Source organism: Antrostomus carolinensis, unplaced genomic scaffold, assembly GCF_000700745.2.
Source record: "Antrostomus carolinensis isolate BGI_N321 unplaced genomic scaffold, ASM70074v2 scaffold11902, whole genome shotgun sequence".
NCBI classification, from domain to species: Eukaryota; Metazoa; Chordata; class Aves; order Caprimulgiformes; family Caprimulgidae; genus Antrostomus; species Antrostomus carolinensis.
Window position 1 is genome coordinate 24,892 of NW_010300197.1, and position 19,017 is coordinate 43,908.

The window sequence follows — 19,017 nt, forward strand, 5'->3', positions numbered from 1 at the left end:
GTTCTGGAATGAAGCACCAGCTTGAAACAGTGGTTTACTACGCAATGTTAAATGGCCATGGATCAGGTCCTTTTTGGGATACCCAGTTAAGTGGCATGACCAGATATCTGTGGAAATTTTCTGATTGAGCTTGCTTAGAAGAAATACACTTCCTAATTTGTAAATGTACTAAGAAGGCAGTATCTGAAATCAGAATTATGCCAGAGTCTTCCATACAATTGGGCAATACAAGTGTGCTGTTTGATTTCCCCTTTGTAACAAGATTTGGGTAAAAACCAGCTATGAATATATGAGGGGTTTTTTAAATATGAAATTCTGTATGAATATTAGGCACTTTTTATTGGAAAACACTAACTGATAGCAAGCAGATGACCTGAGATTTTACCTGTCAGTTCAATGAAGAGCAATCTTTGGAGCATCAGACCTAAAGGCAATGATCTAGACTTTGAGACTGCTTGGTTTGGTGGGTGAAAAGAGGGTCCAGAGATCTTCAGAGGCTCTTTTGCATTTCTTCTTACTGTTCTGGAGAAAGGAGAAGAAGAAACAATGTGCCATGGGAGTGATGCACCCTTGTAAGTAATGCTCGCAAGGGAGATGGTTCATTGCCAAAATGGTATGACCGGTGCAGCCAATTTAGAGGGAGAACAGAGTTGTACTGAAAGCATCAGTGATCAATTATTTAGTGTCAAAAGAAAATAGAGAAGCTGGCCCACATTGTCAAGCTACAGCATATATTCCCCAAGAGAAACCGTTAAAGAGTATGGACAGCTAGTACGGGAAGATTGCAGAATTCAAGTAGTAGTTAAAATAACAGCATCTAATAAAATAGTTACACAAGGTTTTTAAAAACATCTGTGGAAAGGGCACCTTGATGTTTGGCCTAGGATTTTTACAACTGAAATGAGTTATTTTGTGTTGCTCTCAAATTTGCAAGTAATGCAGGCTCTGCCTTGTCTCCTTCTCTGCTGCCAGTAGTAGGCAGAACAGGAGGTATCAGAAGTGAATCTGGTCAGAAGTGGCACTATGGGTTGAGATTGTGAGAGGGAGAAAGAGAAGGAGAGAGATAATGTATTCAACCAAGCAGCTGTTGTAGTCTACAAAGCCTTCTCCAATGTTACTTCTTAGCATCTTGCCACGTGTAGGTTTACCTTGAGATAGGGAAGCATGAGAAGTGTGACTTGACTGCCTAGTGCTACAAACCATCACTACCTGGGTCCTTATTACACAGCCCATCAGATACACTTTGCTGACTGGAGAACTGCTGCACTTGGGTGAGTATCTGGTGTGGAACCTGTGTTGAAACCTTTATACCCAGGGGGTCATCCCTTCATTAGTCCCGAGTCTTTCCTGTTAGAGTGTTGTGGTTTTGCTGTGCAGTGCACATGGAAGACAGCAAAGGTTCATCTATTTACTTCACATCTACCTGGCTTCTTTTGGAGTGTTTGTATTGTGTCTCTTTTTTGCTCCTTCTTTCCCCTTAAACAGATACTAATTCTTTGGTATTTGCAGCAGAAGAGAAAGGACTAACTACAAAGACATATTTTATATACTTTTTGTATGCTAGAAAAATTTGTAGGGAATTTAGAGATAACTTGCATTAGAATTATATTAATTGCCTTTCTAAACATTAACATATAAAAATATATCAAGTTATGTTCATGGAGTAGAAGAAAATCTATTGTAGTCATGAAAACCTCTGAGACTAACTGCAGCTAACTGCAAATAAAGTCTAAATAAGAGCATGCAAAAGAATACACTGAAAAGCCTGACAATGAGCGGCCTTAAAAACTGTTGGTATGAAAATTTACCCACAGCATCTTGCCAGTAAGGCAAGTGTGTGATTATCTTTCCTCCTTTTCTCCCATCCCCAACTGTTCCTTGTCAGCACTCTTCTGTGCATTGGGCTATAGCAGTGACTGAAAAGGTCGTGTTAATTTTCACCACTGCATGGATATGAGGTGATCAGTAACTGGAAGAAAACATACTGTCTTTATTACTCATGCTGTCAGATTAGATGCAGTAAGTGTCTGATCTTTAAGCTGTTGCCTGATAGAGTTTATAAATTGGTAGAAATCTGAACACAGAGTGAATAGGTCACTGAGTGTAATTTTAAAACCTGCTGTCATGTTGGATTTACAGAACTTGAAGACTTCTGGTAATAAACAAGCTTATAATGATTTGATAGCTGTTGTTGTCTTTCATAAGGAAAGCCTTTCCAGAGTTCATACCACCAGTGGAATACATTTTCAAAAGCCTTTTGTAAATATTTAGTCTGTTAATCTTCAGGATGATTTTAAATGCCACCTACCAGTACAATTTAACTCACTGCATTTTCTTTTCATTTACAGACATTATGGTAACAAGATAGGCCTCACAGTCAGTATTGTGTTTTCCTCATTATCTCACCTTTGAGAGATCTCATGCCTGGAACCTCATTACTCTGTCGGATACTGTGAATCTTTATGCAGTTACTGAAATCTTTCTTTGCATGCTTAGGTTTCCCAGCAAGCAGAGTTTCCCTGACTTCTTGACAAATAAGTGTCCCATGACATTTAATTTCGCTGATGAGGTGACACCATTTTAGGTGTAAATTATATCTCCTATGTCAGCCTGCACCCCACTGAGGTATCTTCATAGGAGACCATGTGCAGGCAGTCATACCAGCCTTCCCTCCAGATACCTGGACATAGAAGGTAGTTTCATTTATTCGGAGGTTCCCCTGGAGGAGTCTGAACAACTGAACTTTCTGAAGGCATGTCTTGAATTAGTGCCTCTTCTGGTAATGCCGTCTGAACTCCTTCACAGGCAGCACTCCCCACTGGGCTTGCTGTATCAGACTTGTAAGTAGGCTCATCCCATGGCAGGGTGGGACCTTCATGTGGAAGATGACAGAGTTGACATCCTTTGCAGCCCATGCTTTCGTTCCTGATGGACTTTGGCGTCCTGGGCGTGACACGGGGCTGAATGGAGTTAGGTACCTCCTTTAAATCGTTATATGCAATTCTGGCTTATTCTACCTGTAGGTATTTTTGTTAAGATAGGCACCTAAATCTCATGGAGATGGTATGGTGTGTTCTATGTTTTATTTCATGAGAAGAATAATCAGGAAAAATATTAGAGAATTAATCAGAAGGGAAACTGTCATGCAGTATATGATGACTGTGAACATGGTATAGGAAATAAAATTATTGTCTTCCTACAATTCAAGTTCCTTATCAAGGTGGATTAAATGTAGACTAATAATGTATTTCTGGGAAAAACAGAACAAATAAACCAATATCATCTAAATGGTGAGGAAGAACCAAAGGAAAAAACCCTATAAATTTGATTTTATCGTATCCCAAATGAAACATTTCAATTTTCCATTTCTAAATTACATTTCAAGACCAAATTCAGTAGAAGGTAGAAGAAAACGTTTATCTACTGTTTGAATAAAATGTTATTTCAACCCCTTGTGACATACTTTCCTTTTTTTAATTTGGCCAATCAAAATGAGTTTTTCCCTTGTTTTATGTATGTGATTTACCAGTTGAACTGAGAAAATAATTATTTATCACATTCTTCCTCTCACTGAGTTCCAGGCATAGGACTGGATGCAAAGTATGGGAAAGTGAATGGTTTGTGCAAGATAATAGGAGAATTTTATCCTCAAATGGAATAGCATTTATTTTCTGTGGCTGACCAAGGATATAACATAGTTTTGCATCTATGGGTTTTCAGCTGGATTATGGGTGAGATTTAAATAATATGTTACTAAGCTTTAGAATGTAATAGCTTGTCTAAAAATAGGATTGGATTATTAAGATTAATGTAATCTTTGTTGCTTTTGTTATTATTTAGAATGCAAGACACCCAGTCTTTAGTGCTAGAATTGTTATTTTCATATCAATTTTCAAGAAAAAGAAATGTTAAAAGGATAATTCAAGCATTTGTTGTCAAATAATCCAGCAGTCAATATTTTAAAAACTAATTCATCTGAACAGCTCCATAGAGCAAAGGGTAAAACTTTTAGATTAAAATTGTACTATGAGAGAAATTTTCTGTGTGCTTAGTTGAAACCTGTATGAATTTCAGCTGGTTGACTGTTCCTGTTCAGCTCACTGCACACCCTAAGGACTGCATGATATATTTTATTTACTCTAATCATCAGCATCGGTGTTGCACAAGCTTGTTTTCTGACAGTTCCAAAAGGGAGTTATAATTGTTTACCTTTATGCATGACAGTATTATAGTATGATTGAAAACAAAAGTGTCTCACTTATTCATTCAATGATTTGTATTTGATAGAAGTACATTTTTTTTTCCTTTGGTGTTATTCTTTAGCTTCTGTGAATTTTTCAACCCCTAGACTGAGCTTTGAACCTTATTGATCATGTCAGCAGCATTCACTAAAGAAAAATACCAGTTACTGACATAGTTACAATTACATAGTTTACAGTTGTACAAGGGACATTTTTACAGTTACAAAATTTCATCTGATAATACAGTTTTTGTGTGTTTGTGTACATAACATGAGCTGCTGGATTTGTGTGTTTCATAACCTTGTAGTTTCTGCAAACCAAACTTAGTGTGGTGGAATTAAATGTTTAGAGTTTTTGCACTAAATCCTGTCTATTTCAAATCTGACACCAAAATTGTAGTGGTACATGATTCTTATGGATCCTTAGTTAACAGCCTTATCTCCATCTCTACAATAAAGTAGCTTTCTAGCTTGAGTTCAGCTGAGTAGTATAATTTCAAACAAGCTTTAAAACAGCCTTTGTGGGAAATCACACAACTAAGTACAATATTGATTTTTTACAACCCTCAAAAGTCATGCTTTGGGAAAGATGAAGGCAGGAACTGTTTTAGCACAAGTTTTGATAAAATAAAGGCAGTGTACTCCAGTCAAGAAAGCAGGCCTTGTAGTATTAAGAGTAAAGACATGTTTGATTGTCTCAGATTGCTTGTGTGCATGTGAAGCACAAGGCAGCGGATGTACAATTGTAAATACCACATCATATACTGAATGGCTTTATACATCTGTACCTGACTGAATGTGCCATCACTGTCTTTCAGAAATATCGACAGTATATGTCTGGACTTCTCACTCCTCCTTATGGTGTTATGGAAACTGGCTCCAACAATGACAGTAAGTGTAAGAAAATAGATATCAGATGTTAGAAAAAAAGAGAAAAGAAAAGAAAAGAAAGGGGAAGATGAAAGTCCTCTGGTTTTGGGTGTTAGAATTTGAATGTTAAACTCAATTCATTATTACAACTGTATTAATACTGCCTATAGCAGGAAATACTTTGGAACTTGCCTAACTGCTGTATATTAGTGTACACAGAGCTGTACACAAATTTGCACTATGAACCAGGCCTGTTGACTAAAGCATAATGTATGATGTAACATATAACTGGTTATAGGTGCTACATGAATTCCACGGAACACAGCCATGAGTCCTGCTAGGAAAAATAGCTATAACAAACTGGCTTATTTTTTTAGTTAGAATGGGCTACACGACTTGCTTGGGAACCTGTGCTTGGGCAGACAGCCTGCAGTAAACATGCTGCTGTCTGACCTTACTCACATAGCTAGGTAAGTTTGGGTATATCTCTGCCTCATGAGAACCTGTCAAACTGTGGGATGGTGCTGTAGACATGAATCCAAGGACAGCCTTTGGAACTCATCATTTCTGTAAATCAAGGTACTTTTATTTAATTGCCAGAGGATTATTTAGCTGCCATCCAGGACAATATGGCTAGCAATTGCATCTGCAAATTTTGTTCCATATGTTGTGTGTTCAATATGTTTTGTTTGTGAAACAGTAGCATAGCACAGCACAGCAATGCTAGTTAGTGCAAAATCAATGTCACATTTGACCTCTAGGTACTCAAAACCAGATAATGTTAAATGAAAAAATAGAAATAATTCCTGTATACATACTTCAGATACTAAGTGTTGAGAAAGTACTGTTTAGCAAACTGTTTATAATATTTACACAAGTTAGCTTTTTGTCTTTTTATGTTCACAAGAGAAAACTTTTGTCTGAATAAATCTGTTTTGCTCTTAAAAAACGATAGATTAATGTGTATGTTATCAAAGTATTGAACCTTCCAATTCCCTATTCTATTGATAAATATCTCCACTGTTACTTAAAGAATGTACAGTATGTATTTATTTTCTGTATTTTTTTTTTTTAGGAATGCCAGATAAGGATGGTGTGTCAAGCAGTGCTCTTTGCCAAGTTTCTAAAAATTGTAATAAGGTAAATCACACCTAGTTTTGCCTTTGTTTTTTGATGGGGGTGGGGGCTTTAGTAATAAAAAAATGCAAAAGTACAGCGTTAAATTGAAAAGAACCAGGTCCAAATGCAAAGCATGTGGCTGATGCATGCAAGTACAGTATACAAATTATAAAGATGCTTTAGATATTTTATCATATAACGAGAAAGCAACTGGTTCAGGATCAGCATTATTAGAAAGTGGACTGCTGCTGAAATTTGTGTTACAATCTGGTCGTCCTGTCTTAGAAAGGTGCTGAGGGTAAGGAAGAAAAGCAGCACTGTGCATAGCCAATGGATCATAAAATTCATAATTAAATCCTATTTTAAGACTTGACTGAGTCTTAATTCATGCATAGACATTGTTCTCAGGGTGAATTTTCTCCTGTGTTCAGAGAGCAGCTTTACGTCCCAGTTCCCCTTTGTAAAATAGTTCTGTGCCTTCAGTCTCACCAGATGAGGACCCACATGAAAGAACTCATGAATACTTCTATGCTAGGTTTAAAGTAATTATAGTAGTGGGAAGATGTAGTATATCAGGCATTGATGTAAAGATTAATAACTTTTAGATTTTTTTTATGGCAGGAGTAGGAAAGTTACGGTAATAAACAGATGCTTGGATCCCTTCTTTCTGGACATAGGAGTTTAGTTGGGTTGCATTTGTGTGATGTCTTTAAAAGGTTAAAGGTGTTTTTGTTGCACTAAAAATATCTCTTGACAGCAGATAAAGACAATGAATGTTTTAGTGTGTTTCCTTAATGCGAAAATAACTACTTCCACCTCTCCCTGTCTGTCTGTCCTGCTTCCTCAAGGGTACTGACCTTTCTTAATTGTCACATTCAGCCTTTACTAAATGTATAAATCAACAGTATGCAGTTCCTTTTTCTAGAGTCTTATTCACTAATGCTGTACTACTTCTGGACACAGTCTTATCCTGTATGAAAATAAACATTTTTCCATACACTGAGTAATAGTTCTTTGATACTTAGATAGCACCTTTTGTTCTGTAAGTATTTTACAAGCAGTTAATGAGTTAAGTCTCAGTGCTTCTCTAAGATTTGGCATTTCAGTGCTACACTTGGAGTTAAGCCAGATCAGAGGTCTTCCTTGACCTCTCAATGAAAGCACCAGGTGTAGAATCCAAACTAACAGATGCTGTTACATTTTCTGAAGCAGATGGAGGCAACAGAGCTAACAAGGTAAAAACATCTGTCTTTCCTAGAAGGTGATATCCCCCCAGTAATGGGCAGTGATGCTCAGCTAAGGGTGGTATACACTTTCAAATACAAAGTATTTCAGAAACTGAGCAAAGTTTAGTGATTAATACTTCTGCCACTAGCTGGGATGTTCTAGCACAACAGGATTCTTCCTGCACAAAGTAATCTTCACCTGGGCAGGCTCAAACTGTTCAGTGACTTTTACCAGAATGAGGTCCTTTGCAAACCATATTAACTTCCTTTCCAAGACACATGTATGAAACATCTATCCTTCTCTCTCCCCCACTGTACACATTTCTTTGGAGAGAAGCTGAGAGAATAAATACATGACAGATGCTTGTCACCTTGTGTCGTCATGGAGGAGCTCAGACAGCCCCATGACAAATGTGTCAGAAGAACCTACACAGCACAGAAGTGGTTCATGAGTCCTAGTTCTGTGTTTTTGCCGTATGGTCACAGTTCTCTTTAATTATGTTAAGTGAAAGGTAAGCGCAGCAGAGTTAAATACTGGGGTATTTTGTGTACTAAATGCAAGCTTAATTCCCATGATTTTAAACTGTACAATTGTTACAGTGCTTACACAACATGTCTATCTTCATGCCCCACAGTCAGTTTTGAATGATAAAGGAGGTATTGCGATTGCAGGGCCAAATTCCCAGAACTGTTGCCACCTATTTGAAATACAAAATATGGGGGTACCAGAAAATGGCACTGTGTTTGTAGGTTTTATATATTTTGCTTATTTTAGGATGATATGCATCAGGGAAGGGCATTCATTAAGGAAAAGGGAAGTGTTTGCAGGACATCTTTGGACTACTTTGTATCTTTACATTGCCAGAAGGCACTGGCAGCAAATACAGCTCGGAGTGGCCTGCAGGCTATGCTGTAAAGTCCAGAAAAAGGCTGAGTGAGGAACTTTCTGAGATTCAGAGAAAGTTCCTCAGAATCTTTCATATGTTAAGAAAACATTACACTTAGAGAGAAGTAGATAATATGACGTCTTCAGAAGTTCTGATCATAATGATGAATTTATTTCGGGGGGTGGTGTGTTTTAATTTTCCAGAGAAGTTTATAAATGATAGTTTATTATAAATAATTGGCTTCAATGAAATTTAATATATTCCACTCTTGAAATATGAAATGCATGTTTTTCTCTTTTAGCCTGTGCTTAGTCTTTTACGAGCACCATAACAGATGATTTTCCATATTTGCTTGTTATTTGAGTTTCATCTTCATAGCTTAATTTTTTTCTCCTATCACATCTATTAGTTTTTGATGAGTAGCATAAGATTTGTCTTTTAATATGTGCCTTGAAATTTTCTTGCCATATGAGGATGTCTGGTTTTCCCAGTTCATTAAAATCTACACAAAAATTCTATTTGGAGAAGGCAGGAAATAGATTTTGTTTTACCAAACACGAATTCATTTGCATTTAGGGTTACATTATTGCACATCATTTAGTGCAATATAGCAGTTAAATTGAGCATGAAATACTGAGACAAGTGTGCTACTGTCCTTAGTTATATTTTGGGGAATGGAAACAAAGTCAATTTAAAGATATCTTACATAAGAGAAAATAGTGCAGCTTCTGTCTTTTTAGCTAGTCAGTCTAATATCTGTACATCTGTCTCCGTCTGGTTTTTAAAAATTCTCATGGGGTAAAGTTGTATATAATTGGATCTGTGAGATTAATATAACCCTAAAGCCAAAATGACAAAATCAATAATAATTTCAAATACATTTTTGGTAAAGATACAGAATAGTACTTAGAATGCAGGGGAGGTCGGGTTCCAGCATGCAGACAGAATAGGTAGTGGTTCTGTTTCCATATATTACCAGCAGAGCTGGCAGCAGGGTTGCATGGTGCTTCCCCCTACAAGATCCTGTTCTTACAATTTGGCCACTTTTTCACTGTTTACGCTGAATTTGCCATGCTGAGCGTATGCTTCTGGATTAAAATGGCTCAAACCTCTCTGACATTGAGGTTGAGGGAAAATACACAGCACATATTAAATAGCTTTGCCTAGTGATATTTTAGCAATCCTGTCCTTTGGACTAGGAGCTTGACATTTGTGTCTTGTTCTGGCAATAAGGAGTGGCATTTGTGACCCCCTACAAAATAAACCGTATTGTTCAGCCTTGAAAAATTTAACTTGAAACCATCTCACTAGAGGCTCATTACAGTTTAACTGCAAGCTTGTGCTCACAGGCTGTGTGTGTTGCACGGGCAGAATTCCCACACTATTCACCTTTGGTCCTGGGCTGCTTTGGCTTTCCTGTGTCAATGCTTAACGGTGTGGGTTTTCTTGCAATCGCTCATTCTAGTTGCTAGAGCAACATTTTGATTATTATAAAGCCAGACACTAACTGAAAACCACAGTTGTCTCCCCTGTGCTTTTACGGTGCCCAAGTAGGAAATGAGTGAAAAAATAGCCCATTCTTCTCTGGAGGCATGAGATAGATAATAGTTTTAAAGAAGAGGGCGTCGCAGAAATGAGTTTTAGAGACACAGGAATTAATATGGGTAAGAACAGAGGACAGGCCATCGAGAGCATGAATCTCCACTCTCCTATGTAGTGTGGTGGTGAGTGCTTTTTTCTGCTACCAGTAAATGTCTTAAACTCCTTTGCAAACTGGATGCTGTGCCTAAGAAAGCATAGGAATGATCCTCAGGAAGAATAGAAATCTGTGATTAATAACAATTATTCTATTTATTCAAGCATTTGATAATTAAAAAGTCCTAACCCTGCTAATGATCCAAGCTGAAGTTTTATGTTGTAATGAAATCTCCATATTGTAGTTTGCTAAAGGAACCCCCACATCCTTAAGAAACTACACTGAAAAAATTGTGCTTAAAGGAAGGCTGAAAAATTAAGTGCTAAAAAGCAGGGAACTGACTGAGCAGTGTTAATGAAGTCCTCTTACCCATGTTTGTTATGGTACAGACTTCAATTCTTCATTTTTATTAATGGTACAGACTTTGATTACCTGCTCACATATATTTTTCCTGTGACACACTCAATTAAAACAACAGCTCACCTCAAAAACCATGCTAGCCTTCTTTTTGTACAACTTAATCTCTATGACTGTTTAAAACCTACAAAAATTTGTGCCTTCTTCATTGAAAGCATACATCCTAAAAGGGGAAAGTGCTTCTTCATCTCCTTTGTACTGAGGAAACCATTCTGAACACAGAAGATATAAGCAGATTAAATTGTGCAAATTCATACAGTCGTTCTTGCTGTTGGGTGAAGAATACATCTCTTTTTTCCAAAATCTCTCTCATGCTTTGCGTCCATTCTGTTCCTGATACTGTCTGTGGGTTTCTGTTGTGATGCAGAGTTGCAGGGGCTCCCCCTGCTGCACGAAGTATTATTCGAAAAACACACGGATCCAGTTTGTGAAGCTTGCAGGCTGAAACCTCCCCTTTATGTTTTCCATGTAATGACTACAAATCTTCTAGACTGGAAGCTTATTGGAAGTGATTTATTTAAATGCATTATGTATAGATAAGTTCCTACAGGATGTGCTGAAATACTCCTCTGAAAGTCACCTTTTCATCTATCTTCTTCCCTGGTTAATTTGATGTGATAAATTGTAGTTTCCTTTTCTTTGCTGAATTTTCCATAAGGCTTAGGTGCTGTGCTGATTTTTGTGCTTTTAAATAATTGGAGTGCTTATGAAAATATGATTTTCTATTTTATCAACTCTAAATGCTTTTAATAAAATTATATCAAAAAGATCTTTCAGTTGACAGAGAAGGACATAATCTAAGTGTTAATCCTCAAAGTATTGCAATTTTCAACATTACTAGGCAAATGAATATTCACTTATTTCAATTTTCAAGCACTTAAATATAGCTCTGGGCATTTGAAAGTATACTGTTTGTAAAGATGACTTTACAATTCACTAGATGCAACTTTGAAGAGCCCACACAAAATGCCAGCAATAATCATGTTCATTCACCATATTAGCTACTTTAGCAATAAACACAATAATTTTACTTCTAATTTCCCTATATTTCAATTTTATTTTCCCAGATGACTGAGAAGAAAGCTTATCTTTTAACATATTCAGTAGACTGTCAAATGTGGAATTTGATAGAGCGTTAGCAGAATGTTAAGGGAAATGTTTTACATGCTCATGAAATTGTGAGCCTACCAAAAAAGAAAAAGAGAGAGCAGGAAAGCAGGCAACGTTCTAGCAAGATTATAGATAAAATGATAAGGTGTTTGTTAGGAAGTGGTATTCTCTCCAACATTCACGTGAGAACTATGTTATAACAGAACTGATTTTCGGTGTGGATGGTTTATATAACTGCCCAGTGATATGTGTACATTAATTACTGTCCTCTCTTGGGCGCTGTACCAGAGTCAGTTCTCTTATACAGTGTTAGCATAGGGGTTAAAAAAATAATTCCCTTTATTTTTTGTTTTTAAAGTGGTTGCATAAAAGCAGTGTGTGCAAATATTTCTAAATAATGTCTTCTTGCAGTCCTAACTGTACCAGTTACTCTTAGGGGCTGCTCTGATATTTTGGCACCAGTTTTACATATATGAAAGTAATTTGCTTAGAGGTCTGTGTAAGTTCTTAATTTTACTCTTAAGTGGAAGTGTTCAGGGTTCAATCATTATCACAGCCTGTAACAATTTGGCTAGTGCAGAGGCTTTGCATATAGTCCCTGGCAATGAGTCACATGGTTACAGCATATGGCAGGAGAGATAACAAAGACAGGAGTGTGAGATGAGTAGCAGTCTGTGAAAAATACATTTTTCATGTGTTAATAAATGAACTTCATAATGAAAAATGTGAAGGTCTTTATATGTCATTGGAGCTCTTTAATGTAAATAAAATTGTTAGTGGGTCTGCTGGCTTGCATAAGTAGGCTTTGCATAAACTAAATGGTTGCAGAACCACCAGGAAGGGTTTTGGTACATCATTATCTCCAGCTTCAGCCACATGGAGATGATACATAGCTGTAGGCTTCCTTTCCAAATACCAGTGTGAATAGCAATGCCTCAAAGCAAAGCTTACACTACCCCGTCTTCTGTTATCCAATCCAGCTACCTGATAATCTATGCAATTAAACCCTTTATTTCATTGTATACCCTGAATGGCAGTTTCTATTGGAAACAGTTTCTTCTGCTGTATCTAATAATATAATTGAACTCCAGTGTGACCAATACAGAACTATCCAGAGTAGTCCCAATGTGAAACCTGCAGATGGGATTAGCGATTCTCATTTGATCTATACAGGAATGAGTAGCATTGTGGAGAAAAAGAACAGAATCCTTGGTCTAGGTTTCTCTGTATTTACCCGTGTATGTGTCAAAGTAAGTTAATTTTTCTTCAGTGTGTACTTGATCCAGTTCAAGGATCCCCGGTCCTTGAAGCCCTTCCATGAATTTGAAGAAAAAATATGGTCACTTCTTTCTGCAATGAGGAGTTTTCATGGTGGTGGTTCTAAGGATAAACAGAGCTGTCTACAATGATAGTGAGATTGGTAAGACTTCTCTTGGTAGATGAATTAAACTTCATGCAGAAAAGGGCAAAATTTTGCAACATAGAGATGCTGAAGTAATATTCTTATTTTAAATTTTACCCTCATTTTCTAAGAGCAATAACAACAGAGGATAAAATATATGTAAGTGTTTTTCAGTTTTAAAATACAAGCAAATTGCCACATTTATCTTGGGAAAAGAAGAATAATGGGAAAAATAGTGAATAGTGTCCAATAGCACAGCACAGTTGAATTATCAACACCTGAAGATAAAGCCTCCCTTTCCTGTAACAGCTGCAAAACATTCCAGAAGCAAACACTGCCCTTTGCTCAGGAATGGAAAACTGAGCTTGGAAAAGTGTATCTACATCTGTATCCTTCTTTAGAATTATAGAATCATAGTGATTGGAAAACACCTTTAAGATCATAGAGTCCAACCATTAACCTGTCCCTACCAATCCCATCTCTAAACCATGTTCCTAAGCGCCTCATCTACCCGTCTCTTATTATGTCAGTAATTTGTGTGTATCCTAAAGCCTTGCAATTCTTGTTTGTGCTGGGTGCTGTGATGCAAAGGAGGGATGGAGGCCTCTGCTAGTTACAGTTTGCAGTTACAGAAAAGATGGAGTGACTGTCAGACAGAAGGGTGCTGGTTTACTCAGAATGTTGTAAGGAACAGGATTCGCATGTGTTCATACATTTTGAGTGAGTTTTCTTACAGGAGCTTATTGTGATTGGTCCTTGGTGTGATAATCCTAAGAGACACTTGCGAGTGGGAGGAAGTAGTTCAGAAATTAATAGACAAATGAAGAACTAAGTGATATGTATTTCTTTGTTAATCTTGTAATTTGGAGGGGATCTAACTCACACTCTTGGCCCTTTTCAGAGTGGCAGAGTAAGTAAGTACTCACCTCCTCCCTGAGTAACCTTCTCCCCACAAAAGAGTTACAGAAGTGCTTGGGGTAGCATGGGAGGGGCAATATAGCTGAAGAGACATTTTCCCTTTCTGACTCCTTTTACCTAGCTGAATGAGTGTTGCTATCATAATTTAGGTAAATATAATAAATAATGGAAAAATAAAGGAAATTCCTAGAAAATGCTTGAATTTGTATAATACTCAATATTGTGAAGTAGGTGTGGGACCTCCTTTTGATATGAACATCAGTCTCTGTTCCAGTCATCTGTGGAAACAGTGTATTGCCTTACTTGCCAGTACTAGCAAGGGCAGTCTGATAATATATACTGTGGAGTCACATTTGATGACACTTGCTCCTTGGCTGTGTCTTCTGTGTGATTCTGTCCCAGGACATAAAAATATGCATGTGTGCTCCATTTATCTCTTGCAGTTGAAAGGCAGAAAGAGTGGGTAATTATACTGAGAAAAAAGGATAGTCCTTTTCAAGGTTCATGTCTTCAGACAAGTCAAGCGTATACAAGTAAAACATTTTGCACTTATATTTGAAACAGCAAAATGATTTTTTTTTAATCTTGTAATTATTTTCTCAAGTTTGGCAGAAATATTGGATCAGGGATCTTAAAATCAGATTCCTTCTAGTCACTCATATCATGTCTCACAGAGCATTTTGACTGCCTACCCTACAATGCATGCTGGAAATTGGTATTCCACAAAGTCAATTATAGTTCTGAGTTAGTAAGAAGTAATCAGTATGTCTGATCTCATCATTTAGTGGCATCTTTTTTTTGTCTGTGTACAGATGACAAAAATTTTAGATGTTAATAAATAGTGGAGAAAAGCTGTCCAGTGATTTTGTTCTTCTTTTTGTGTTAGCTAGTCAAGAACCAGGAGCCTGTTGTGCTGGCTCTACCCAAAGAGCACCACCACCAAAACAAGTGTTTGGTTTGTGGTGCTGATTTAGAGCCATTCAGAGTTAGAATTGCTGAGGAAAAAATGTCAGATATCTATGACAGACCCAAAAATGTAATCGGATTATTATCTCCAGTGACGGTTAAGGAGCAAGTGCTGTTCAGGTATTTAAAGATTTATGATTTAGGACTTTTCATTATTTATTCTTTTTGTAAATTTCCTTCTGGAAGAAAGCTTGGCACAAGATTGTGAACATGTTTGATCTTTGTGTAGCAGTTAGTGAGGAAATACAAATACACATTGCTGAGTTGACTAGTAGAGAAATGAAAAGAATACATAATTTAGGTTCTAAAATAAAAATGAAAAAAAAAATCTTACTTCCAATACTAGTTATTATACTGCTTCTAATTAGTATTACTCAGCCACATTGTTTTCATCTCAGGAAATTAAATTACATAAACAATTTGTATAATAACCTTAAATATGAACTGGATGGAGAAAGGGTCAGTAGCTTAACAGGGGAGAATTATGGTTAAGTCTTTGTAAACCTCCCACTACTACTACTGTCCATCTTCAGTCTTTAAAGCAGATTACTTCAAATGCATGAATCTGAGGGGGGTAAAGAAACATCTTCTCTCATGCCACTTTTCCCTTGTAGCCTTTTACACAATGGCTCAGATGGTTACTTTTCACCCAAACCAGTTTTCTGACTGCCCTCTTAGAGCCACAGCCCTCTTAGAGCCACACGAAGACTAGCAGTGAGAGGAGCACCAGGAGCAGAGGTAGAAGAAGGTGGCTGTGCAATAGGAGAATGGTGGGAGCATCAGCTCCCAGAGCAGAGCACAGCTCATTTGGGCCCAGGGAGAACTGCAGGGCTGTGGCTGCCCTTCCACGTCAGCTTCCAGTGACTTGCACCGGGACTGTAGGGCACCTATCCTCCCCTGTGCGTCCCCTCTGACATCCCTTCTCTCTGCATCCAGCTACATGTGCCCTCTCCTCCATCACACTCCTGCTTGCCTGGTGATAAGGGAGCAGAACTGTCAGAAACACATAAACCTTTTTTCTGAGTTTAGTTTTCTGCTGTTTTGGATTAAAATTAGCTTCCTGGCCATGGCCAGCACAAGCAGCAGAGCAGAGCCTTGACGTGGGGTTCAAGGAGGGGATAGACCACAGCAGTCCTGTTTGCAGTCTTAAATGTCTAACCTCTGCGCAAAGCGTTACCAGGTCTGTCAGATACAGACTGAGACTCTCTCCTGTCCCAAATGTGTCATTTCTGCCAGCCCACGTCATCTGCAGGGGAAGCAGAGGGACAACTGGCAGGGTATCATTTTGTCAGGCCAGCTCGCAGCTCCACTGCAATTCACTGCTAAATCACAAATGAATCTGTGATTTCAGTCTCCTATGTTTAAATACAGATTTGCATGATATATCCCTGTTACTGCTGTAATACACATACAGATCCAGGCAAATACCTGTTTCCCTCTCCTTCCCTCCTCTTGAGTTGTCTTAATTGTGTTCAGAGCCAGTCTAGATGAAGGGGTTTCAGCTTGTGGTCTACACGCTACTGGGTTCTGGCAGCTGTTCTAAATGAATCTGTTAAATAAACCTAAGAAAAGCCTATTGTCACTAGCTGCACAAGGTACCTCATCTCAACTGGCAAAACTATAGGGGTCCACAAGAAAAAGGAACCTAACACTCTGCCCCCCCCACCCCCCGCCCCCTTTTGTTTCCCCTGATTCAGTTCACACTCTGCCGAGTGTCAGCGTAAGATGCTGCAGATTCCAAGGGAATCTTGGAAAAACCTGTGTCGGCAAAACTGTAACAGTAAGGTTTCTGGCATTCCTTATACTGTAAATGTATAGCCACTGCTCTACAGCACTCCTGGGCCTGTGTAATAGAATGGCTCTCTTATCTTCATGGTATACTGGTCCAAAATGGGGGAAAGAGGAGGGAGAAGAAAACCAGGAGATTGCCTTATTAGAGCCCCTAATGCTACTTAGTCTGTTTGGTTTCATCAGTGTTACAGTCAGTGTTCTTGAAACGCTGTCTTTTGTGTTTTGTCTGACTTTTCCACTGAGGTTTGGGGAAGAGAACCTGGATTGCTGCCTGGAAAGTGCTGTGTGACCTTGTGGCAGCAGAGAGATATGACAATATGCAATAATATTGGACTTCATTGTACCAGAAATCCTTCTGGGGAGAATTCCTTTCCCCAGTCTCCTAGACCAACTGTCATGGAGAAGCTGGAGATTCCTACATTACTGCAGAATGATGGAGTTTTTTTAATACAAGTTAGCTAGGAATACTCTATGTATATTCAGTATTTCCAGGCAAGCTGGTCTGGATTACAGTAATTAAACTTCTCTGGAACAACAAACATTTTCACAATGTGATTTGCTTAACATAGTGCAACAATCCTTATCCTTTATACAGCCCAAAGAGACACTAAAGAGTCAATTAAGCTAAAGAAGATTTTGAGATTTTGTTTAAAAAGAAGGTGAGTGGTTGAGAGATGGCAAGGACAGTGTTTCAGCTGGACGAACCAATAGTTCTAGTGATGATGTGAAAATAAATGCCAACATTAAAGAGAAATAGGAGAAAGGGGATAAATTACAAAATACATATAATAGGTCCCTTTCCATTTCACAAGGACAGGGCTGGTTCTGTGATATCCCTTATAGCCAGACATCACAGAATTTACACAGCTTGGGCTACATACTGAGAGAGGTAAAAAGAGGTCATCTCTTTCAGAAACATACTATGGTGCATTGGGATGTAAAAAGACGTGGTTTTCTAGGGAAAATGTCGGGTAGAGTAATTTCACCTCTCTGTATCAGTCTTGGGTTAATTATTTCAGTGTTCTGTGTGCATTTGTGGAGCCAATTTTTTCTCAAGTTGCAATAAAGATTCACTTAGCAACAGAAGCAGCTCAGAGTATGTTTAGGAATGTCTGTCCCTCACTAGTTATCAGAGAAGATGAGCTGAAATTCAAAACAATAACAAATGTGAACAGTCCTGATTTAAATGGTATCAAGTTAGTCAGCTGCAAGCTCTGTAGGAAGTTAGGAGGAGGGAAGGAGAAAATTTACAGATATTAAATATTTACTATTTTCTAATGCTAATTATATTTTGTTCAGCTTGGTAGGAATTAATAGTATTATTCTTTTACTGTTTTATTGGGGAATACCTATTGTTCACAGAGATGCACATTAACTTGATGTTTGTATTTTATTTACTGATTATTCCCATTGCATTATGGAATTAATGTGAAAAACAGAGCCTATTAATCCACGTTGTTCAGATCTAATAATACGATTACAAATGCCTTTGTATGTTTTTAATCAATACAATTACTGCCAGTAAAGTATCTGAAGAACACTGAATTAAGTGATTAACTAATACGGCTGTTATGAGTTTCATTTCATGTTAGTTATATGTGTGAGACCACAATTGGATTTTACTGTAAAAGAAAAAGGCCTTAAACCTTCCTAACCAATATTTCCTCCCTGAATTTATGCTGTTGGATTTTGCCAATTACTGAATCAGATGATGATATGCCCTCATAACAGGAGAAAGTAATGATGTTGATGGATTGTCCTCAGAAGATGCATGTTGTCCCCTGTGACCAGGTCCCTTGTGTTTTAATAGAAGATCTCAAGTTGGAAGGGACCCATAAGGATCATTGAGTCCAACTCCCTGCTTCTTGCAGGACTTCCTGAAACTAAACCATGTGACTAAGAGCATTGTCCAGATGTTCAGTGTTTTGGTTAGCTGTGTCTGGTCATGAAGGTTCATTGTGGTTAGCAGAGCTGTGGGAGTGCTAACGTGTCCCAGTCAGGGACAGGAGCTGTCTCTTGCATCAGAAGCACTACAAAGAAGGGCGCTACCCTAATGAGACTACAATCCAATTTTGAAACAAAACCGCCCAATAGATAAACTGCACAGTCTGAAAGACTTGGATGGGACAGGATAGGTAGCATGTTCAGCTTATCGGCACCTTCCACTTTGACAAGCTTTTTGTAGACATCATGGGAAATAGAACTTTTAAGGATGACAAGAAGGTTGTTTTGTGGGTATTTGCCAAGAGTAGAATGCTTGTCTCTTCCACTGGTGCACAAATATGTAAATTAAACAGAAATGCTTGAGTGGTTTTTACGTTTATGACAGAAGACCAAAAGCTGTTGAAGTAAAGAAATACTTGGCTGAAAGAAGA

General features: G+C 37.9%; 1 protein-coding gene across 3 annotated transcripts in view; it reads left to right on the top strand.

Moving 5' to 3' along the window:
* Positions 1-5,052: 5,052 nt before the first annotated feature.
* RAPGEF4 (Rap guanine nucleotide exchange factor 4) overlaps positions 5,053-19,017 on the top strand; it is a 77,908-nt gene continuing 63,943 nt past the window's right edge. For 2 of the 3 annotated variants that reach the window (XM_010163047.2, XM_010163049.2), the window contains exons 1-2: positions 5,056-5,131; positions 6,186-6,205. In XM_010163047.2, the coding sequence (XP_010161349.1) occupies positions 5,074-5,131; positions 6,186-6,205 (78 nt within the window). In that variant the 5' untranslated portion in view covers positions 5,056-5,073. Of the gene's footprint in view, positions 5,132-6,185; positions 6,251-19,017 lie in introns of all 3 variants that reach the window. The other variant, XM_010163046.2, reaches the window with a different exon arrangement.